The 25,121-nt window shown below is 44.2% G+C and overlaps 2 protein-coding genes across 3 annotated transcripts; both read right to left on the bottom strand.

The window, feature by feature from the left end:
* Positions 1 to 329: 329 nt before the first annotated feature.
* LOC139478778 (uncharacterized) lies at positions 330 to 5,945 on the bottom strand. Its single transcript, XM_071261397.1, has 2 exons — positions 4,964 to 5,945; positions 330 to 3,824 (listed from the first exon to the last, which is right to left on the bottom strand). The coding sequence occupies exons 1-2, from the start codon at positions 5,226 to 5,228 to the stop codon at positions 2,389 to 2,391; spliced, it is 1,701 nt and encodes a 566-aa protein (XP_071117498.1). The 5' UTR covers positions 5,229 to 5,945; the 3' UTR covers positions 330 to 2,388.
* Positions 5,946 to 10,040: 4,095 nt separating this feature from the next.
* LOC139478814 (uncharacterized) lies at positions 10,041 to 16,276 on the bottom strand. Of its 2 annotated transcripts, none has more exons than XM_071261474.1 (3): positions 15,937 to 16,276; positions 13,777 to 14,242; positions 10,041 to 12,766 (listed from the first exon to the last, which is right to left on the bottom strand). In XM_071261474.1, exons 2-3 carry the CDS (start codon positions 14,192 to 14,194, stop codon positions 10,695 to 10,697), a joined length of 2,490 nt encoding a protein of 829 aa, XP_071117575.1. In that variant the 5' UTR covers positions 14,195 to 14,242; positions 15,937 to 16,276; the 3' UTR covers positions 10,041 to 10,694. The 2 variants fall into 2 exon arrangements, with proteins under 2 accessions (XP_071117575.1, XP_071117574.1); XM_071261473.1 differs by having other exon boundaries at positions 13,777 to 14,226.
* Between the last annotated feature and the right edge of the window lie 8,845 nt (positions 16,277 to 25,121).

The raw sequence follows: 25,121 nt of genomic DNA, 5'->3' as shown, positions 1-25,121 counted from the left end.
CATATCCGCCTACATAGTTACACGTTCCCAAAACAGTGATTGATAGAATGAGCAACGGTCCACGTCATCAGGACACAATGACACGTAATCAGCCAAGTTAACGAGGCTCATGATTTTGGCCACGCGACCAAACTATGAGTTACGTCTACACCCACTTCTACACATGTTTACGAGACACATATTCTTTATAACTCACTAGGCAGGCTCACCAGATGAGTCAGTCGAAGGGCGACCAGATCAATATACAAAAGGAGACGCACAAACACCAATTTTATTGTTAATGGTATCAACCGGATTAACGATGTTGCAGCTGCATGATGATAATAACATATGATAATAAGATATGATGATAATAAGATATGATGATGATAATAAACTGCCGCCAAAAGAAAGAATACACCAATGGTTGATGGTTGTTAAAATAAAAAGAAACAAACAACTGTTATTCGATGGTGATGTATTTGATACGGGTATCACATCTATGTTTAGGACCTTAAGTTTGCAGTGTTTCCGACTGTTTTAAGGCTAGTAACGTTTTGATAACGTTTGTGATTTTTGGTCACATCCAATTATATGTGTATACTTTCCGTTGCCCGGTAGTCTATTCAGCTGTCTATAAACAAGTTTGAGCAGATTCCAATTGTTACCTAATGCCAATATAACCAATATCACGGAATACATACATTTCTGCTCATACATTGTCACAAGGCATATTCGTTTAGAAACACATATCCTTGTCTGTTGTAACGTGATCTCATCCTCCACATCAAACAACCCTCTTCTCAACTCATGTCCTCAGCAAAACTATTGAAGAGTCACCTGGTCTACCTTGACCTGTGGTTGTAGTGTACATCGTGCGAATAGTGTTCAATCATGAAATCCATATACTATATGGTTAGGCATTCATCATTAGTATCAATTTATATTATCACAGTCCAATTTGAGTTTTGATTATATTTGCTACATTTATTTTCATTTAGTAACTCATACAGCAAGGAATATATTTCTGTCACTTATATATGTTTGAGTACATTTCTTAATGTTACGAATATAATTACAGTTGATTACACAAATAAACACACACACACACACACACACACACACACACACACACAGACAGACACACACACACACACACGCACACACACGTGATACTCTACCAGCTGATTCCTCTGATATATTTCTCATAATATTATTTTTTGTGAACATTAAGAAACACCTCTACAAAGGACTGTTATTTACCAATCGCATAACTTTTTCAATAATACTGATTAAACGCTATCGAATTCAATGACTTTGAATTTCAAACGTAATTCCGCAAAATTAAAACGCCAAGATAGTTTCATGATCGTATCCCTGCTATTAAAACAGGAACAAGGTCACGAATCTGAAAGGAACAATATAAAGCAATAACTCTTCCAAAATGACTTTCAACAAGCCTGTCATAGCGGTAGCACCTATCGTGAGTGACTGTATAGGTCATGTTATGGACGCAGGCCCGACCATCCATGCAAGGGATATAACATTGCCATGCAATGTACGCATACCGTGGCCTAAAGCGCACTAATTCACTGTCAACATTCGCGTCCCTTCGGAGTGTGATTATCTTATAATCGTTGCCTTGGATCCCAGATGGTCCCGAAAATGGCCCTTGGTATGTCAGTACACATGATCGAAGGTTTCGCCATGGTGGTAAACGTCTGACTCTTGAATCACAATAAACAGGGGCATTGTCATGACACTGAAAACACGGTCACCCATTTTAAAATGAATGCAACTACACATTTTCTAGTTTTCTGTCAAATAGTTCAGTAGACAGCTTGTTTGAGAAAAAGCTGCACCAGTCCATGTCCAAGTATGTACTAAACACAATCTACTGATGTATGTACTGAACACAATCTACTGATGTATGTACTGAACACAATCTACTGATGTATCTACTGAACACAATCTACTGATGTATGTACTGAACACAATCAACTGATGTATCTACTGAACACAATCTACTGATGTATGTACTGAACACAATCTACTGATGTATGTACTGAACACAATCTACTGATGTATCTTCTGAACACAATCTACTGATGTATCTACTGAACACAATCTACTGATGTATGTACTGAACACAATCAACTGATGTATGTACTGAACACAATCAACTGATGTATCTACTGAACACAATCTACTGATGTATCTTCTGAACACAATCTGCTGATGTATCTCCTGAACACAATATACTAAAGTAAGTACTGAACACAATCAGACAACTGTTTTAAGAATCCACTGAAAAGAGTCTGACATGAGTTATATGTCCTATCCCACGAATCATACTCAGGGACATAAGATACATACTCATAAGATGCATCTCACAGTCTTGTTATTACTTTAAGTAAAGTCATCTACGAATCCAGAGTCTGCCACAGACACACGAGGACACTCTTTCGGCAGGTGGTAGATTCTGTGGTGGCCATCATCAAAGTAGAACTCTTCCACCAGTGTGTTTCTCTGTACTGGGACTTCATAATCACAACTATTGCTGTGTATTGACAGCTTTCTCACATCCTGGAAGTCACCGTCGCTGTCGCTGTCGCTGTCTAAACCCCATTTCTGAAGATTGACATAGTCATGTCCATCATCTGATTCTTCAGACTCAGCTGCTGTCTGACCTCCACTAGCACCTTCCACTGGCACCGGCTTCTGTTCAGTGTTCCTCACAACAGCACTGTTACTGGCATCCTTCTTTGGAGGCTGTGACACTTTAATGATGGACACATGGCGTGGCTTTGATTGAGAAACAGGTTCGTGAACTGGCGTCAAGTAGTCACTGTTTCCTTCTGGGTTTGGCGATTCGATGATCGGATGCAGATAATCTGCGTCACTGGTTGATTTCATACATCTTTCTGGAGCAATATCTGGGATGTCATCCCACTCCTCAGAGTCATAGCTGTAATCCCATTCATCATCACTGACAGGCTCTTCGGGTATTGGCGGGTGTTGGAATGCCCCCTCTAATGGTGGTCTCCTTGGATAGACACGTTGAATCTTCCGAATATCAGGACCCGGGGGAGATCCAGGCCCCGCTGAAACGGACCTGTCAAGATGGGACTTTGGAGCAGCACTCTTAGGGGCCCTCCAGCCTTCTGGAACAGACACAGTGCCTTTAGGGTCTCTTCTGTCCTTGGCTTTGCGGATCTTGACGGACTTCATGAACTTATCTGCCTCGTTCTGACACAAACTAAGAGCATCCTTATAGCCGTTATACTCTCGCCAGCCAATATTCATTGTGGCAATATGGAATTTCAGCAGAGATGATTTTGGTATCTCTAATAATGAGTTCTTCTTGATACTGACTGTGGAGCAGACAATCAGAGGATCTCGACTTACATGAGTCAGTTTCATCCATCCGTGGGATGAATCCTTCTTAGCCAAACCTTGACCAGCAATGATTTTGACAATGCATGGTATCTTTTTCAATACGTCTTTTATTTGAAAAACGGACACTTTGGTCTTCTTTATCTTGCTGGTGATGATGTAGAAAAAGCATTCGCATTCAAAAGGAATAAGAATGTCTCGCCCTTTTCGATCAAGACATTCCAAATAGGTCTTCTTGCCATACTTACATACGCGTTCCATTTTCAATACGTCACACGGAAAAACTTGTTTCGGGGAAAGATAATCGTTCTTCTTCTGCATGACATGGAGTTTTTCACGTCCACCCACCAGAAAGGTGTCACAGCGAGTTTTAGCCAGAGCTGATGCACTGCGGTACAAGGGGACGTTGTTATCCATTCTTGTCTTCGCATCAAACACACAAAACCAACCTAAGACAAAAGGAATAGGAGATTGCTTGGGTGTCATTGGAGAAAATGTGAGTTTTTTGTGTGTGGTGTACATAATACACAGTTGCAGATGCAATATGACATGTCCTACTTACTTTGGTTAATAGAAACGTGAATGTATTTTTAACATGACTTTTCCATTATAACATTAAGTGAGTGAGTGAGTGAGTTGGTTTTAGCGCCGCTTTTAACAGTGTTCCAGTTATATCACGGCGTGTCAGCTTAATGTGGGAGGAAAGCCCGAAGTGATGCAGGTCTCAGACGTTTACCACTTCGGTGAAACCCACGAGCACGGGTATGGTGCTGACAAACCTAGAAACATAAGCGGGGCGAACCGTGATTCGAACACACAATCATAGGTTTCTGGCGTGCCCAAGGGACGCAACTCTGCACAGCGAATCGCTGCGCCTTAGACGACTGGGTATAACATTAAGGTCTAATCAAGAAAATACGTAAACGAAGTACAAACAAGTAACGGTTTTCATAACAAAGAGGGGGCAAAGAGAAGTGACCCTGCACTTTTTTCTTTGTTTATACTAGACTATTCCGTTCCTATTGTTTAAGGGGGCAGAGTTGCGTCAACTTGGGCACACCAGAAACCTATGCTTGTGGGTTCGAATCCCGGTCCACCACGGTTATGTTTCTTGGTTTGTCAGCACCATACGTATACCAGTGCTCATTGGTTTCACTAAATTCGTAAACGTCTGAGACATGCATCACTTGGGGCTTTCCTCCCTCATTAATCTGACACGCCGTATTATAACTGGAATATTGTCTAAACAGGCGTTAAAACCAATTCACTCACACCCTCACTTATAACAAAGTCACAGTTGTACAATCATTCAGTGAAAGCGTTACATTGTTATTTGCTAACATTAAAAACAAGTTGGTAAATCTGTTTTACAACTTTGAAGTTAGATCTTGAGTGAGTGGGTGAGTGAGTACGTTTTACGCCGCTTTTAGCAATATTCCAGCAATATCACGGCGGGGGACACCAGAAATGGGCTTCACACATTGTACCCATGTCGGGAATCGAACCCGGGTCTTTGGCGTGATGAGCGAACGCTTTAACCACTAGTCTACCCGACCGCCCCAGTTAGATCTTGAATAACAACACAAACCTTCATAAGACGCTGGTACTTGGATCTGATCTCCGGACTCCACCATGAACTTTCCTCCTTTGCCCCCCTTGGCGAGCCTCACCCCATGGGCCACAGGTGCATCCGTGCCCTTATACAGGAGGCACGGGACCCCGCACCCAGAGTCACCCGGCTTACAGCGACTGTGGTCACACAGGACGATCTGGGGAGGATTCAGATTCCTTAAGATGTAGCTCATGGAATAGCTCCCTGGATGCCACGTCAACTTCTCTGGTTGCTTTGCCATTCTGCTTCTGATTTCAGTATTCTCTGACTGTTGACATTCAGATTGCACACTGTGCAACAGTCAAGTGATAGCTCAGGTCTTTCCACGCGTTGGTAATTTATGGGCAGTTTCTATGTCCTATGATTCCGACAATGTCTACGCCGTTTGTCCTTGAGAAGTGACATCCTTTTAAAAGGGTCCAAGGTTGTAATAGGCAGTCTATTTAGCATGTTCTTGCTTCATAGGAGCCACATGATGAAACCCGTTTCATTCAACTTCTTGTCTAAATGGGCAGTAAGTTTCATCAGTCGTTCGGGTATGAAATGCAATGTGGTAAAGACAATCTTTAGATCGGTTTCCCAGCCACTCTTCCAATTCCTTTCAGGCGGGCATGTAGAGAGTACACGGTTGCACAATAGCCTGTTATCCAGCAGGACTCTAGATCACGAATTCTGTGCTAAGACCTCGTCATGTCCACACAGACTGAGAAGACGTTCAACATATACAGGAGTGTACGCTCCACAATAGCATCGGGAACATAGTCTATATCGATGGCACGGCGCTTTCAATACAACATAGTGCGGCCCACAACCTGTTTTGTATTAACGACAGCTTCAAAAAATGTTAGCGACTCCTATAAACCTCAATGTTTTGTCAACCGTCGGATATAACTTCCTTGTCTGCTTTACAAGCCAAGAAATATAATCTGCAGCCAATCGTCTGAGAACATAACTCCACCGCCTCCCTGTTGGCTGCTTGTACCTCCCCATCCGTATCTATATTATAAACATGTTAACATATCTTGCATATACACGATTTTATGAGTCAATACATATATTTTGGGAACTTGAAGATCACGTTGACCTGCATGGGCCATATGGGGTTAATGCAGAGATTTCTACTGGCTATAAAAGGGTTTTTTTATTTATAAATGGGCTCAAAAGGGAAAATAGGGACAAGGGTTGTGTTAACATCAGTTGTGAATAAAAAGACTTATTATATGAATTTATGCATGTGTTATGAAGGTCACCAGGATCCGCTGATGGTGGACTCGAATCATACATTGGCCGATTATGAACCTCGGGCTCATTGCTTTCCTCAACACACACACACACACACACACACACACACACACACACACACACACACACACAAACACACACAAACACACTATCAACGGGCCTGTACGTGTACGACAAATGGCGCGACTTCAGCTTTCCCTTTATATCGAGAAGGGGCGGTCGGGTTGCCTAGTGGTTAAAGCGTTCTCTCGTCAACGCCGAAGACCCGGGTTCGATTCCCGACATGGGTACAATGTGTGAAGCCCATTTCTGGTGTCCCCCGCCGTGATATTGCTGGAATATTGCTAAAAGTGGCGTAAAACCACACTCACTCACTTATATCGCGAAATCCAGAAGCCCCGACTTTTGAGGTGCAGTCAAGCATGCTGTTCCTACGAAGATTTATATGAGCGTCAAACGACCCTTGCTCAAAAGTTGCTTGATCAGGTTTACAGCATTCAAGGTATTAGTAAAGCTTTCAAAACGTTTCATGAGTGAGTATGGTTTTACGCCGCTTTTAGCAATATTCCAGCAATATCACGGCGGGCGACGCCAGAAATGGGCTTCACACATTGTACCCATGTCGGGAATCGAACCCGGGTCTTCGGAGTGACGAATGAACGCTTTAACCACTAGGCTACCCGACAGCCCCCCAAAACGTTTTATGGTAGACAAATGGAGGATATTTCCAAATTTGGCGCATCAGTGTCTAAAATGATGTGTTCCCGTGTTTGTTGAAGAGAACAATTGACTTGCTTTTGCATGTGTTTGTGACATGTGCAAACGGTGGGGTACCATCACTATTTGACAGCGATGCATAAACATTCACCTCTAATGCTTTTGTAACTTCTTGTCATGATTCTGAAACATTTCACTGTTGCAAAACTACACTACCCAAACTTGTGTATAATATAATTTGCACATCTGAAACTCGACATGTTTTCTATTAATTGTGTACATTGGGTTAAAGGGATTTTACTGCCTTGAACCTCGACTGACTGACTGACTGACTGAGTGTGGTTTTACGCCGCTTTCCAATATTCCAGCAATATCACAGCGGGGGACACCAGGGCTTCACATCCTTGAACCTAGACATGTATGTATTCGGCATTGACCTTAAAATACAACACTGTTTATGTTAATCTTTACCCAGTAAGACCTCCGTTTGCTTTCTGGTGCTGAAAACGTCCATTGGTATTTCGCAAGACCCCTTACAAATTGGGAGCATGTGTTTGTGTAGTGTGATCTTTATCGTTCCCCTATGGTTTGATCTTTGTTCTTGCTATTAACCACTGGCTTGTTTGGTTAATAATGAAAATAATAATGATCATGATGATGATTATGCCAAATCTATAATCATCCACGTACTATCGCAACACAACAGCCCCGCTCCCCACTTTTGAGCAAGCCGACCTCCATTTCAATTCAACTGGGTTAAAACGAATACATGAAATGTAAAGAGTTTTTTTCTACAGACTCGGCAGATGGGTTTCCCCATACTATTAACGTACATAAAGACATCGTGACTCGTGCACAATGCCCTGTGAATAGTGCTCTACAGATGATGTGACCTACATGTAGGTATGTGTCAGCTCCAGTTACACAATGCGCGATCCTCGTTCCTTTGAAAGGGGCGTTATATCCATATTGCCTCACATCGTTGAACTAGTGTTAGAGCTCGTGAAAACCTGTTTGCTTTCCTGCTGTGAGTGAATATAGACGCTACCGCTGTTGTTAGTTTTAGTTTGCACACTTGCCGGCCGTACTGGCTCCGAATAGTAGAAGCCATATTCTATATTCTTCAGATGAGTATTCAGACATGTGGCCCAAGGGACATTTTGTTATTTCGGGAGTTGGTACACACAGACTTAGACGTAGCACTCAGACATATCATATCCTCACGACTGTCAGAAAATGTGATTCAGTGACAAAATATTGAGGACTAGGGGCTGGGTCCCGGAATACCCGGGTGGATACAAGAAATAGGCTACTGGCGGGGGGGCTGTCTGTCACGGACTACCCACGGTGTGGTGGGTATGGGTACCGGGGTCTGTCACGGAATACCCACGGGGTGGTAGGTATGGGTACTGTAGCCTGTCTGTCCCGGAATACCCACGGGGTGGTAGGTATGGGTACTGTATATTGTCTGTCACGGGATACCCACGGGGTGGTAGGTATGGGTATCGGGGCCTGTCTGTCCCGGAATACCCACGGGGTGGTAGGTATGGGTACTGTATATTGTCTGTCCCGGAATACCCACGGGGCGATTGGTATAGGGTTTGGGGGACCCAGTATATCTTGTATTAAGTGCTGTGGACTCGCAGGAGAAACCTGTATGACATACTGGGGGCCTAGTATGTCTTGAAATGCCCAAGAAGAAACGGGTCACGCACAGGTTTTTTGTCTGAACACACACAGGTGACAGTTATCCGATACTGGTGGTGGTGGTGGGAAGGAGGTGGCGGGAGGTGTTGGAAATGGTGATGGGGTATTGGATACTGGGGTACGAGACTAAGCCGGAATACCCCGAGAATACAAATATTGGGTCTGGGTTTTTAATCTCGGACTACGGGGGGCTCAGCATGTTGTAGTAGGCCCAAGACTCAGCCTGTACTCGCGAGGGATGAGACGGACAGATGCATTGTTTGGTAGGCGGACCCCGGAAGACAGTAAAAGGGGCATAACTCGTGTTCAACTGCAGACAAATGAAGCGTCAACGCTGCAATGTGTACTTATTACCTGTTCCCGGTGAACGCGTTATTTCTGTGTTGACAGTTCCACACATTAATTTGTTTGTTGTTAAACGCCTTAACAACTGTTCCATGTGACGGCGGCCTGTAGACAATCGAGTCTGGACCAGTCAGTCAAGAGATTGATGCCAGAACACAATGTCAACACTCAGTCCAAGTGTCATTACTGTGTTATCCACTGAACAAGTACCTGTAGCAATGGGATCTGTCCTGTCCGAACAATAACGTTAATTATCACAAGCTTCGGTAGACGACTATCAGTGTTATCAAAGCGTCTATAGTTCTACACTACAACAAAAGCCTGGCATAAGAGTACTCTTCAGAGTCGCTACCTCTTTAACCTCATCAGTGAACCGAACACCTTGATGACCCGAGTTGCGACATACAGGCACTATACCGATACATTAGTCATACTTGTGTAATGTTGACTGGGCGGTTGTGCTGACATTGTGCTCCAGCTCGTCACATAGTTGCCAACGGATAAATAATCTGTCGAATCATACGCCCTGTTTATTTGATCTACCCAAAACCAATAAGTTTACCATCGAAAATATATCAACAGTGGGCCCACTCAATCAGGATGGTACCGTTCCCGCGGAAATCCCCAGATTAACAAATATCAGGATTGACGAATTATTGTTTGTTCGTAATGTCCTTAATACGTTCATAACAGAATAGACCGCCTCCGTGGTCTAGAGGATAGAGCTTCTGTCAGGAGCGCGAGGTCGGTGGTTCGATCCCCTGCCGCGTCATACCAGACATTAAAAGATGGTACTAGTTGTTACCCTGCCTGGCGCTCGGCATTAAGGGGATAAAACAAGGACTGGTCGGCTCGGAGTCAGTATACTGTGTGGAATAGACATATGCATTATAAACTGTGGCGTGGTATCTAAGTAGGCTAGAAGTATATATATATAATCGGCATTAGTCCGGACCAGTACAAACATACACACGGACAAGCACACATATACGAATATGCACGTGGCTATACAAGTGTCATAATCTTGAACCCGACGCGACCTTTCAACAAATGACTCCTGTCACTAACATCAGCTTCGTACACTGTTTGATTCAAATCCAGATTTCATCGTGATGAGCAAACCGATTAGCCACAAGACTACCCTCAGAAACAATGAATCCTCAATCGTGAATCCTCTAAACGATTTGTAAAACACGCCATACGGAGCTTTATTTACTTAATAAATTCGTCAATAATCATCATGCTGAGACATGTGTAGTATTTGTTGACACTTTCGACAACGGACATGTAATTTGAAACATTAGTGTCCTCTATATTATTTCTACACATGACATAATATTGCACGGTGCTCTGTTGGAACGTTATTTTCTTGCTGTCAACCAAAAACTTATCACTGGTAGTATTGTTAACAAAACAATGTTTTAGTATAATTAGGTATAGATGGTTTTGTTAAGTGTAAATAAAGATATATTGTATATGATTTTACAATATAAAAAAATATAAGAAATGAGTCAATTAGTCAAATCTCGTTATACCGAACTGTTCCATATCTCGAAGTTTATCAAGGTACAAGCGTCACTGTACATCTCTTGTCTCGAAAAAAAGGTGGCAAGAGATCATAGTATGTCTTTTAAAGGGGTTCCACTGAATATGAAAACATCATCATGGCAATCACAGTGCATCACAGATCTGACAGTCACCACAGTATATCTGACTCACCAGCCGAAAATCTACTTTTACCTTCCCCTTCAGGATCATCACCAGACCCAACAATTTTCATACTCGGTAAAGAAATCCTCTTGGCGATGCCCTCGTGAGTACTGGGTGGGCCTGCTTGCGCCTTATGAATGTCTTTCTCCAGCTTAACCCGTCCCTTTCTGTCTAACACTGGCTTCATGTATCCGCTGTCATCTTCACTGGAACTAGAGTCAGCCATGAAGGATTCCAGAACTCCACCAGCTCCATCTGAACTGGAACCTGAAGCAGAACCTGAGGAGAGGCTGCTCCCAGAGTCAAATGTATCATCCGGGGGATCAAAGTCAGGGATGTACATTGAGTCGAATCCATCACTGAAGTCATGCAGTTCATCAATAGTTGTGCTCTTCTTTTCTTTGACGTTTATTGTTGTAACATGGGGCTTGGTAAATGAATGTACATCTAAAATGTCTGAAAAAGATACCTTTTTCCTTTTGAGCACCTTAGGGTCTTCTATAGGAGTGGTTGGTTGTCTGTTCTCAACAATTTCAGGGTCTCCTCCAACAATGTTTATGGTAGAGTAGTGTGAGGCTAATTTTCTTGCTTGTTTCTTGTCAACCTTAGATTCTGCAACGTGGATTTCTTCAGGTTTCAAATCATTTGTTTGAATGGTTGCTGGCACTCCACCAGTGACAACCTGTCCACCGATGCCTTGATCCAGAAAGACGTGTGTGTCGCTCATGCTGCTGGTGGAAGAGCTGTCGTCATCTTTCCCGGATGTTGCTGTCCACACCTCTTCATATGCGTTTGGGCGAGGGGGTCTGGGTTTCTTAGTTTCGGCTTTGTGTGAATCAACTGTAGGCACTGGTGGTTCTATCTTCACATCTACACTAGACATTTTGGGAACTTCTGAAGGAAGACTGGTTGGTGTGTCGTTCCTTTTGACACCATTTTGTTGTGGACGAGATCCAACATTTGCCTCAGTCATTTTAGGACGATCACTATCAACTGACCCTTTGCGAGATCCATTAATGGCGTTTGCCACACCTACTTTAGATTCTTGTGGTGTTGTCGGCTCTGGCATTCTTGGACGATTGTCAATTGAGGACCTTCTGGAATTGGCATTAATTTTAAGTTGTGGTTGAGGAGAGACTTTTGACATTGAAGCTGATTGTAATTTTTCCTGTGACTTGCCATCAGTGGATTCTTGAACTCGTTTGCCATCACTGACTGTCAGTGCATTTCCTTGTTTCAGCTCTGCCTGTTTCACTGGTGTAGTAGGACCTGACATAATTTCAACAGCTTGCCGAGAAGGGGTTCGGTCTGTCATAGTTGACGGTTTGGTATTATTTGGAATAGGAACAGAATTCACAGCCGGAGATACGAAGGAGATTCCAATCGCTGTTATTTTTTCTTCTATAGGACTCTCTGCCTGCCGGAACATCTTGATCCCTCTCATAAACATATCACCTTTGTCCTGGAACAGATTTAAAGCGCTGATGTATCCAGGGTTCTGGCACAGCTCCTTGCTCTGAACAGCAACACGAAATTTGTTAGGGATATCAACAGAAAGCTCATGCAAGGTATTGCTTGGTTTTAGCAGAGTTGAGGAAAGGATTGAGGTGTCCTCCTGCACATTCTCCAAAACCATGATTTTGGTGAACACTCCTTCCCCAGAAGGTTCTCTACCATACACAAGTTTCACAACACAGGGGAATTTTTGTTTTAATAGGATGTCCTTTATCTGCATGACTGGCGTGTTGTTGGGTCTAGTTTTATTCGTGCAGACGTAAAAGGTTCCTTCGGTGTTCACGGAAAGTAGAACTTCCCTGTCATTGTCATCCACACAGTGTAAATACTTCTCAGCTCCGTCAAGGACTCCCATTTTCAAAACATCTCCCGGACAGAGGTGCCTGGAGGCTGTCACGGTATCGCCCACTTTCTGTACAGACTGCACGTTACGGGTACCACCGATAAGAAACGTGTGACAGTCGGACATCGCCAACTGGCCCACTTGGCGGTAGTGGGGGATAGCTTTCAGTGTCAGCTCTGACCCGAGGACTGCAAACCAGCCTGTAGAATAAAAAAAACAAGACATGAAAGCTTTGATATATATCATATATTATAGCTAAAATGGATAGAATTATCATTTAACCGCCCGCATGTTATCAGATATTATAACTAAAATGGATAGAATTATCATTAAACCGCCCGCATGTTATGAGAAAAGAGCGGGCCACTGTAACTTGATAATGCCCTCAGATTGCTTGACGACGGGCCATTATCACGCCCGTTGTTGGGTGACGTCATCGGATAGGGATAGGTGACGTCACGTTCAATAGTGACGTCATCTGGTTTGTTCTATGACGTTTCCATATTTGTAAAAGTTGATGCAGTAAATGCTTCAAAACCGATATTGTTGTTTCTTTTTATTTGATAACAAATTCCAACCATTTTAGCTATAATAACGGTAACGCTATTTTTCAGGGCATTATCATATGCAGAAGCCCTCGGTCTTTTAAACTGCACTCCTTCGTCGGGCAGTCAATGGAAGACCTCGGATTTCTGCAAATGATAATGCCCTGAAAAATAGCGTTACCCTTATAATAACATACTGACTGACTACTTTTGGGTGGTTGGAATTGATTATTAAATGCAATGCAACGTAAACAAACATGCCTCTATATCCCCAGAATATTTCTCGGGCAATGCCTTTTTCCAGTGAAAGGGTTTGGGTTAACATATTTTGGGACAAACGAATGATGTTACGGAATTAAGTCCTTATAGTTTATATCATATGAAGACGTTCCAAAGAGTGTGGCCCGGAAAGCGGTGTTTCCATAACGGGAGTCCAGTCTAACGAGGTTTGGGTAATTCCTGTTTCGAAGTTTTGACACCCACATTGTCTACTCAATTCTATCTACCGGGTATGACATCATTTTTAGACAGCTACGCGTCTACCGTCTTACTGAGCATAATATATTATGATATGTGATAATATATTTCGAAATAGGCTCGGGCAGCAATTCACCAGAAATACATGTACCATGCATTCAGATTCAGGTTTAGCAATAGGTACCGACCTTTGTAATCCTCGGGAATAAGCAGGCTGTTCTCCGTTTCCAGCAGGGTCTTCCCATCGCGAGAGTCCACGGCCAAACTACTGGCAGCCACCTTCAACCCATCCTTCTTACTCTGCAGCATCAGCAGCTGCCCACAGTCGAACCCCATGGTCCCCCTTCCCAGGTCACAGAAACTGTGGTCGCAAATCACCACACGGGGCAGGTACAGGTTCCTGATGATGTAGTCCAGGTTGAACATCCCGGGCTCCCAAGTCAGGTTGGGCTTCGGGACTGGAGCTGGTGCCGGAGTAGGTGGCCTTGGGCCGTGCCATGTCTGGCGCTTACCTGCACCCTGTGGCTGCTTTGTTCCCGTCAGTCTCCCTAATGTCTTATTTCGCAAAGACCCTGGAGCTTTGGTTGGTAGTTTGATTTCCTCCATTGTGTTTTACATCATTCGCTGCTGGTTACCTCCTGGAAAGGTAAGTATCTATTTTACAGATGTGATATGTTTGTATGTTTAAAGCCGAACTCAGCAATATTCCATCTATATGGCAGCGGTCTGTGAATAATCGAGTCTGGACAAGACAATCCAGTTATTGACATCATGAACATCGATCTACGCAATTGGGATGCGATGACATGCATCAACCAAGTCAGTGAGCCTGACCACCCGATCCCGTTAGTCGGCTCTTACGAAGTCCTTCATGGGCTGCTGGAGGCAAATTCCAACCCGGATCTTACACTCAATATGATTGAGTAATTATTGTTTTACGCCGTATCATCACGTGAAATGACATTGTAGATGTATTTAAAGAAGTGTTCTAACATGGACTGACATGACACACACATGACACACACTACTGGACAGCCAGAAAACCAGGTTGGTGAAGGAACATACTGGGTGATTACAGTGTTCGCTCCTCACACTTCAAGGCCAGGGTTCGAAAATCCTCTTGGCCACAGTGTGCCATACCTGTTTTTACTGTAAACTGGTATTGCAGATATATTGCTGACGTTATAACATATCACCTCACACGCTTCGATATGTTATGCAGTGATGTATGGTTTTATCATTATAAACTGTATTATTAACATAATAATAAAGTCAGCAAACTTAGTTTTACTCATATATATCGTAGTGCGGTCTTTAACATTTCCTCAATGCTTAGTTACTTTTCTTTTCAGGTTGTTGTTGTTGGTTTGTTGTTTTACGCCGCACTCAGCAATATTCCAGCTATATGACGGGACCAGACAATCATGAGCATCGATCCACGCAATTGGGATCGATGACATGCATCAAACAAGTCAGCGAGCCTGACCACCCGATCCCGTTAGTCGCCTTTAACGACAAGCATAGTCACCTTTTACGGCAAGCATTGGTTGCTGAAGACCTATTCTACCCCGGATCTTCACGGGTCTCTTTTCAGGTAATCAAATAACAGACGAGTGTATGTAATTATAACTTCTTTCAGTGGCATTTAGAAGTTGGTGTGATGAAGAAAGACAAGTTCTATGGATATATACCTATATGTTGTTCAGCACTATCCATCACTTGCTTGATAAAGGTATTAGGATCTACACCGAAACGTCGCACTAATTGTAATAAAGAAGTTGTTCATCCATAGAACTTGTCTTTCTTCTATATAATTATAGGTTCGGTGATACTGCTACAAGTGTTACTTCATTAAGCTGTCGCTCTAAAAGGTATAACTAATTAATAGTAAAGACTAAAAATCTATTTATTTGTTTACGAGAAAAGAGTATACACAAGAATAATCTATTTCATGTAATAATTAATAGATCAGCGTTCCTTCAGTAATCGAATGCATGTAATTGGATGACAAAACGCTTTCAGTCAATAATGTTCACGCGACAGGAAAACGAGATAGGACCAACTTTAAGGTACGGTTCGAGTTTTGTTTTGAATTTACCCAACCGTGACGCTTTCATATTACAGAAATCGCTTCAAACTGTGCACAGTTAAATTTGTCAAAGCAGTCGTAACACACTACACAGTAATCTATCAAACGGCCATGAAGTTAAGATACAGAAGCCGATTCCGTACGCGTTGATGTGTGACAGCCTGCTATGTCTTTTAACAGATGCCTGGGACACATGACATCGTCGTTAACATTCCTCATTCACGCCTTCAAACACCCGCTGTACATTTCATTGTCTTACCTCGGTACACCACAGTCCCATCTGAGCGACAACAGCACTTGTCAATCACCAACAAAGGGAGGTAATCAGACATTGTCTTGACATTGCCTTGTTTGAGATGAGCCACGGATCTTCTTCGTGGATACAGAGACGAGACTGTCTCCCTCGTGACCTGGGTGTTTGACGGGATAATAATGCCCCTTGCACACCTCTGCTCCCTGTCACGCTCTGGTTAGCGGCTGTTTATCATGTACAGATTTTCAACCAACCCGAACATGCTCAATGAGATGGTGACGAAAAGAAAATATTCCTTTCAGCACATGTATTTTGAGCAGCCATTAAGATGGCCGTGTTGTATCTTCTTGTGACATAAATATTGGCGTCATTTTAAATCAAATCCAAATCGTGTAGCGGACGATGAACACGCTGCCATTGAAATGGGCGTCGAAACGTGATGTTGAGGAGATGGGCATGGGGTTTTGTTCACTCGTTTATGTTGCTAGACAATATCACGTGAAAAACGCAAACTGAATATCCCTATGGCTCGGTGTAATGTAAATAATTTTTTAAAAGTTGTCCTTTTTCAAATATTTATACAGCTTTCATCTGCAAGACTCCACGATGTTGGGACTGGTTACATGGAAATTGTTCAACATTAATTGTTGAAAAATTTCATGTGGAATTCCTGATACTTTAATTTGTTTAAGTAACGGCGCGCACGGAAACGTCATTTGTGCCGATTGTGACGACCTCTGTTGACACTGCAGGTGGTAGGATAATGCAGGACATAAGGCTGTGTGAGTTGCATGGAACGATGTACTTGCTCAACCTTAATGGAGGAGGCTGTTTCTGCTGCCATTGTTCGACGATGAATTTAAGTCATCAATGAGCCTTATTTAACAGATCTAAAGCTGACTAGATGCTGTATATATTCTACGGGAGTCCACGTAAGGAAAATATTAGCTGTAAGCGACTGTGTGTGACTGCTGTTTTTTTCTCAGGCCTCAACACTATTGGTGCTGTGTCACAGCGGCCTCCATGGCTGGTGGCATGAGGAACGATCAACGTCGTTGAGAACAATCACACAAACTGTAACCACCTTGTCGTTATTTTAGTTGGCTTTGATCCATCGAATGGATCGACGAACCTGTTCTTCGCTTCAGCACCCCCGAAGAGAGCAGAATGGCGTGCTGTTCTACCACCATTACGGAGATACAAGTATACAGGGAGCTCTTCATATCCTTGAACTATATCAGTGACATACACTGGGTGGGGATTTGTTTATTCCCTGAAGCCTACGTTGACACAAACATGACAATCATCACAAGGATATGAACATGGGTTTGGGTGGACCCAGAACCCTTACGGAGACAGGCATGGAGGAGTATGGACCTACCCAGAGCCCTTACGGAGACAGGCATGGTGGAGTGTGGACCTACCCAGAGCTCTTACAGGGGCAGACATGGAGAAGTGTGGACCTACCCACAGTGCTACAGAGACAGCCATGGGGTGGGATGGACCTACCAAGAGCCCTTACAGAGACAGGCACAGAGGAGTGTGGACCTACCCACAGCCCTTACAGAGACAGCCATGGGGTAGGATGGACCTACCCAGAGCCCTTACAGAGACAGGCATTGAGGAGTGTGAACCTACCCAGAGCCCTTACAGGGACAGGCATGGGGTAGTGTGGACCTACCCAGAGCCCTTACATAGACAGGCATGGGGTAGGATGGACCTACCCAGAGCCCTTACATAGACAGGCATGGGGTAGTGTGGACCTACCACGAGCCCTTACATAGACAGGCATGGAGAAGTGTGGACCAACCCAGAGCCCTTACATAGACAGGCATGGGGTAGTGTGGACCTACCACGAGCCCTTACATAGACAGGCATGGAGAAGTGTGGACCAACCCAGAACCCTTACATAGACAGACATGGGGTAGTGTGGACCTACCCCAGAGCCCTTACATAGACAGGCATGGGGTAGTGTGGACCTACCCAGATCCCTTACATAGACAGACATGGGGTAGTGTAGACCTACCCAGAGCCCTTACAGGGACAAGCATGGAGTAGTGTGGACCTACCCAGAGCCCTTACATAGACAGGCATGGGTAGTGTAGACCTACCCAGAACCCTTACAGAGACGAGCATGGGGTAGTGTGGACCTACCCAGAGCCCTTACGGAGACAAGCATGGAGTAGTGTGGATCTACCCAGAGCCCTTACATAGACAGACATGGGGTAGTGTGGACCTACCCAGAACCCTTACAGAGACGAGCATGGGGTAGTGTGGACCTACCACGAGCCCTTACAGGGACAGGCATGGAGTAGTGTGGACCTACCCAGAGCCCTTACGGGTACAAAGAACGCTACATACCCGGACAAGGATCTTTGAACCCGATTAACCTCGCAAACACATGTTATACACGAAATGTATATATATGACAGCTGATTCTTAACGTTTGAAGAGTCATTTTGACATCGCTGGAAATAATAACGTCGTTATCGGCGGTGGTGAATAGGGTATCCAGTAATGTTCTGAGGAAGTAACCGTATGATTATTTCAACCGTTTTCGACTGATGAATGATATTCAACAAAATAACAAGATGCTCTCTGTAAGAGAGTGACCTGATTTACACACCTGAGTCCACTCTGTCCATGCACATCATGTCATAGTGTCCCAGTGACTATAACGTTCCCAGTCAGCAGGTGTACGTACTCTTCAGTCGTGACAGTAATGGATGATTAAGGCTGTTTCAGGAAATGATGCTTTACTCCTTTAGCAACATTAAAGTTATAACACGCGTTATGTAAAACTTTTGAGTCAGATAATCCGATGATTGATAGCATGATCAACGACTGGGTTGTGACGACACACAATCACATGTGACTCATTGTAACATTCATCCTTATTTTAGGCCATTACAGTAAGAATATGGTCTTGACGACCTACTCTGCTTAAATAGGCTTGGGTATAGCCTGTGCTTACATAACACCTACCCTTGTTACTAACACGAATGTCATCAACTTAAACTAAATCAAGTTGGGTATAATCATTTTAATTTTTAAAAAATGCAATAATTAAGATTGATTAAAAGTAGTTTACTCAACCGGGAAAATGATCATTGCCAGTGCGGTTCAAGGGAGATCACTCGTGTGAACTTAGCTATGTTGCATTGCTGTGCAAAATCATCTGTAGAGGGACGTTACCTTAATATACATGCGAATGATGCATAAATTGCGGGCTTTTAAATTTCGATTTTCAAAACTCTATCTTCAGTTTTCTGAATACCTACACCAATCGATGGTAATTGTTTCTCACTGATTACATTAAACATTAAACTGAAGAACATACATTCCATGATAATAAAAAATAATATTTTTATTCAGTTATAGTCATAGTCTCCGTTTGTGACCATCGACCGCATTGTCTGCAGAATTCTTGCAGAATGTCATTGAATGTGGCCTCCCTTCTGTCACAATAATTTCTGTGTGTGAAATATTATCTTGTTCTGGCTAAGGCGGAGAAGCTGAAGTTGACAGTCCCATGTAGGTCTGATTGATGACAGCGCTAGTTGCCCTCTTGTTCACCAGGCTCGTGGGTTTCATGAAGGCGGCAAACGTCTAAGATGTGTGAGGTGAAATGGGGTTTACGTCGGGTTGAAGATTATTGCACATATATGGCGCCGTGCATGCTTACGCTGACATTTGTACAAGTGTAGACTACAATGTTCAATAATACTTCACACGTTTAATAATTCAGGTCTGATATAGACATAAGTAGGATACGGTGGCAGCTTAGTTTATTAGATATTATTTTTTTTGGACATGAAACTATATTAAGAATAAATGTTCAGTATACGAATGTCCTTATTCCCAAATTTTGCTTTGTCAGTTAACCTTGTCAGTGAGTAAGTTGTGTTTTACGACGCTGTGAATAATATTTTAGTTATATAAATTCATGCCAGGTGTGTGTGTGTGTGTGTGTGTGTGTGTGTGTGTGTGTGTGTGTGTGTGTGTGTGTGTGTGTGTGTTTTATAGCGCATGATCACTGAGATACCATGCCGCAGTGTAACATGAATACCCCACTCGGACACAGTATACTGACACCGAGCCGACCAGTGCTTGTTTTTGCCTCTTAATGTCGAGCGCCAGGCAGGGTAACACCCAATACAATCTTTTGGCGTTTCTTTTGTATGACGCACCCAGGTATCAACACTCGACCTTCCGCTCTCGGACAGACCACGGAGGTGGACCTAAACGTCCAATACCTATCCTTGATGAACATATATCACAGGAAACAGACGTTATGTTTCTGTGGTGGGAGGTTCGAGTCCCCTCCCTGCCAATTGGCAGACATCCAGTTGTCAGACAGTGAGGTGGTGAGCTTGGCTTTAACGCCGCTAAGAACAGTATTATAGTTATATGACGGCGTGCCAGTTTGACGTAGGAGCAATGAACGAAGTCTTAGACTTTAGTGAAACCCACCAACGAGTTAGGATTCTGATAAACCTAGAAACAAAATCAGGGCGAACTGGGATTCCAACCCATGATCGTTAGTGTCTTGCAAGGGGACGCAACTCTGCACAGCGAATTACGGTGACCTACACTACTGCGTCGGTATGACAGTATGTGGATTTGCATTGCAAAAAATAGATGCTAAGAGGACAATAAACAATTCGTGGGTTAAACATAAAAACTAAAGAAACTTATTTTTGACGTTCTCATTTGCCAGTTCACTGGTCCGCTTGACTAAACAGCATGATAAGAATTAGCACTGCTTCCTTTTAACGACACTCAAAATGTCGACTTCAGTTAAAATGACCTCTCACCAGAACAAGTGTTGCTTAGTACATTTAGCCTTGGTATTATGTTAATTTAAAAGTAAAAATAGACAGCCTGCAGTCTATAAAGACTGTCAACAGAAAATATACACAAAAACACAAAAGACCCATAGCGGGGAACGACTGAGAACTGCTGGGCTCGAGTATATCCAGTCGTAAGCAATACACGCAGTGTCCTGCCTAGCCCTTGCTCTAATATTGTACTGTCGATCAAACACTGTTTAGTGTTCTCTGAATAATGTTAACAGTTAAATCCTTTTCTGACCTTCACCATATACGACTTCTGCTTCTCCGTCCAAAACATTTTTTGAAAACAATTTCACGAGTACGCTTTTAGGGTAAGAGTGAGTGAGTACGGTTTTACGTCATTTTTGGCAATATTCCAGCAACATCACGGCGGAGGACAGTGGAAATCGGGTTCACACATCATACCCATGTGGAGAATTGAATCTGGTCTTACGCGTGACGAGCGAACGCTTTAATCAACCACTAGCCTACCCCACAGCTCGTTATGGATAGTGGCGGTCGGGTAGCCTACTGGTTAACGCGTTCGCTTGTCACGCCGAACACCCGAGTTCGATTCCCGACATGGGTACAATGTGTGAAGCCCATTGCTGAAATATTGCTAAAAGCGGCGTAAAACCTTACTCACTCGTTATGGCTTACAGGTAAAGATTTCAATTCGGCGTACATTTTTTGCTGTAGAATGTTTCAGAAGCTTAATATTTAAGTAAAATAAATACATATGCTTTAGTCGACACCCACCCCGTGAACGGTTTTATTCTTACATGTATATATATTGGCGTCGAATACGGCGAATACGACTCGTTTTTGGGAACACATTTCTTCCCAATGATACTGGGATGTAAATACATATTCATACCGCAACATTATTGTATCTGTGCCATTGCGCTTCATTTGAACATATTGACACATAACATCCGATAAAGGGGACTTTCGCTGGTTTCAATTTGTATCTTTACACTATCAGATACATTGTATATATCCATAAATGTTCAGCTGTCACAATGGATGTCAATCTCAGTGATATATCCAAGGTGTACATTGATGCCTGACGGAGAATGGTTAATACTTTGATTTATGAGGCAGTACATTCCTCACTTTCACACCCGGCCTGTGTTCATTGATAGTGTCATGTCGTCAAGAGGAGGCATTGATATTATTTTATGATTTGTTCAGATATTACCTGTCAAGTCAAAATGTTTGCTATCTCTGATAATGTGAATGAGAAAGTAGGTTATATCTGAATCTAGGTCATCAGTTTCATTGTCTAAAATAGAAATGATGGTGCACATGTGTGCACTCACTCGTGCACTCCAAGTAGGCCTTGCCGGAATGAGTGTGAGTGAGTTGGGTTTGACACCGCTTTTAACAGTATTCCAGTTATATCACGGTGGGTCAGCTTAATGTGGGAGGAAAGCCCGAATTGATGCAGGTCCCAAGAGTGTGGTGAGTGAGCGAGTGAGTATGGTTTTACGCCGCTTTTAGCAATATTCCAGCATTATCACGGCGGGGGACACCGTGAAGGATTACACAAGAGGTTCCAGGTTCGTATCCCGTCGAGGTTTTATAGTGTTGTGTTCATAAATGTTGTGTGACTAATAGTATTTAAGATGAGCAGGGGATAAAGTATTGCACTGTATTATGATTTCAAAATTCCTTGTGACGCATGCATAGTTTCTTCTTTAAAAATACTTTGTGCAATTTGACTTTTATTTATGACTATTGTATTAATGACATTTGCCAACTGTGCGGCGTTAGGCAACAAACAGACACTTGGCCGAGTCTATGATATTTCAATTGATGCGATATGATTGGAACCAGTCATGTTCCCATAACATTATGAAATCCTAAGACAGAATATGTTCCCCATGTTTGTCGCAAGACCCGACTTAATGGCATCGCGCGCTGATAAAGGTGGTATCGAGATTACTTACCTGCACACCTGAAGATTACCACACGCCCTTCGCCTAATTATCCACCTACCTACCCACCCAGCTACCAATCCTCCCACCAAACTCCCTGTCCACCCACCCACCCAATTTATCTACCAACCCAGCTACCAATCCTCCCACCAAACTCCCTGTCCACCCACCCACCCTACCTATCTACCCACCCAACTCCCAATCCTCCAACCAAACTCCCTGTACACCCACCCACCTTACCTATCTACGCACCCAGCTACCAATTCTCCCACCAAACTCCCTGTACACCCACCAACCCTACCTATCTACCCACCCAGCTACCAATTCTCCCACCAAACTCCCTGTACACCCACCAACCCTATCTATCTACCCACCCAGCTACCAATTCTCCCACCAAACTCCCTGTACACCCACCCACCCTACCTATCTACCCACCCAGCTACCAATCCTCCCACCAAACTCCCTGTATACCCACCAACCCTATCTATCTACCCACCCAGCTACCAATTCTCCCACCAAACTCCCTGTACACCCACCCACCCTACCTATCTACCCACCCAGCTACCAATCCTCCCACCAAACTCCATGTACATCCACCCACCCTCCCTATCTACCCACCCAGCTACCAATTCTCCCACCAAACTCCCTGTACACCCACCCACCTTACCTATCTACGCACCCAGCTACCAATTCTCCCACCAAACTCCCTGTACACCCACCAACCCTACCTATCTACCCACCCAGCTACCAATTCTCCCACCAAACTCCCTGTACACCCACCCACCCTACCTATCTACCCACCCAGCTACCAATCCTCCCACCAAACCCCCTGTACATCCACCCACCCTACCTATCTACCCACTCAGCTACCAATCCTCCCACCAAACTCCCTGTACACCCACCCACCCTACCTATCTACCCACCCAGCTACCAATTCTCCCACCAAACTCCCTGTACACCCACCCACCCTACCTATCTACCCACCCAGCTACCAATTCTCCCACCAAACTCCCTGTATATCCACCCACCCTACCTATCTACCCACCCAGCTACCAATCCTCCCACCAAACTCCCTGTATACCCACCAACCCTATCTATCTACCCACCCAGCTACCAATTCTCCCACCAAACTCCCTGTACACCCACCCACCCTACCTATCTACCCACCCAGCTACCAATTCTCCCACCAAACTCCCTGTACACCCACCCACCCTACCTATCTACCCACCCAGCTACCAATCCTCCCACCAAACTCCATGTACATCCACCCACCCTACCTATCTACCCACCCAGCTACCAATTCTCCCACCAAACTCCCTGTACACCCACCCACCTTACCTATATACGCACCCAGCTACCAATTCTCCCACCAAACTCCCTGTACACCCACCAACCCTACCTATCTACCCACCCAGCTACCAATTCTCCCACCAAACTCCCTGTACACCCACCCACCCTACCTATCTACCCACCCAGCTACCAATCCTCCCACCAAACCCCCTGTACATCCACCCACCCTACCTATCTACCCACTCAGCTACCAATCCTCCCACCAAACTCCCTGTACACCCACCCACCCTACCTATCTACCCACCCAGCTACCAATTCTCCCACCAAACTCCCTGTACACCCACCCACCCTACCTATCTACCCACCCAGCTACCAATTCTCCCACCAAACTCCCTGTACACCCACCAACCCTACCTATCTACCCACCCAGCTACCAATCCTCCCACCAAACTCCATGTACATCCACCCACCCTACCTATCTACCCACCCAGCTACCAATCCTCCCACCAAACTCCCTGTACACCCACCAACCCTACCTATCTACCCACCCAGCTACCAATCCTCCCACCAAACTCCATGTACATCCACCCACCCTACCTATCTACCCACCCAGCTACCAATCCTCCCACCAAACTCCCTGTACACCCACCAACCCTACCTATCTACCCACCCAGCTACCAATCCTCCCACCAAACTCCATGTACATCCACCCACCCTACCTATCTACCCACCCAGCTACCAATTCTCCCACCAAACTCCCTGTACACCCACCAACCCTACCTATCTACCCACCCAGCTACCAATTCTCCCACCAAACTCCCTGTACACCCACCCACCCTACCTATCTACCCACCCAGCTGCCAATCCTCCCACCAAACCCCCTGTACATCCACCCACCCTACCTATCTACCCACTCAGCTACCAATCCTCCCACCAAACTCCCTGTACACCCACCCACCCTACCTATCTACCCACCCAGCTACCAATTCTCCCACCAAACACCCTGTACACCCACCCACCCTACCTATCTACCCACCCAGCTACCAATTCTCCCACCAAACTCCCTGTACACCCACCAACCCTACCTATCTACCCACCCAGCTACCAATCCTCCCACCAAACTCCC

Source organism: Haliotis cracherodii, unplaced genomic scaffold, assembly GCF_022045235.1.
Source record: "Haliotis cracherodii isolate W230 unplaced genomic scaffold, xgHalCrac1.p SCAF_4, whole genome shotgun sequence".
In the NCBI taxonomy this organism is placed as follows: Eukaryota; Metazoa; Mollusca; class Gastropoda; order Lepetellida; family Haliotidae; genus Haliotis; species Haliotis cracherodii.
This window is presented reverse-complemented; position numbering and strand designations above follow the sequence as displayed.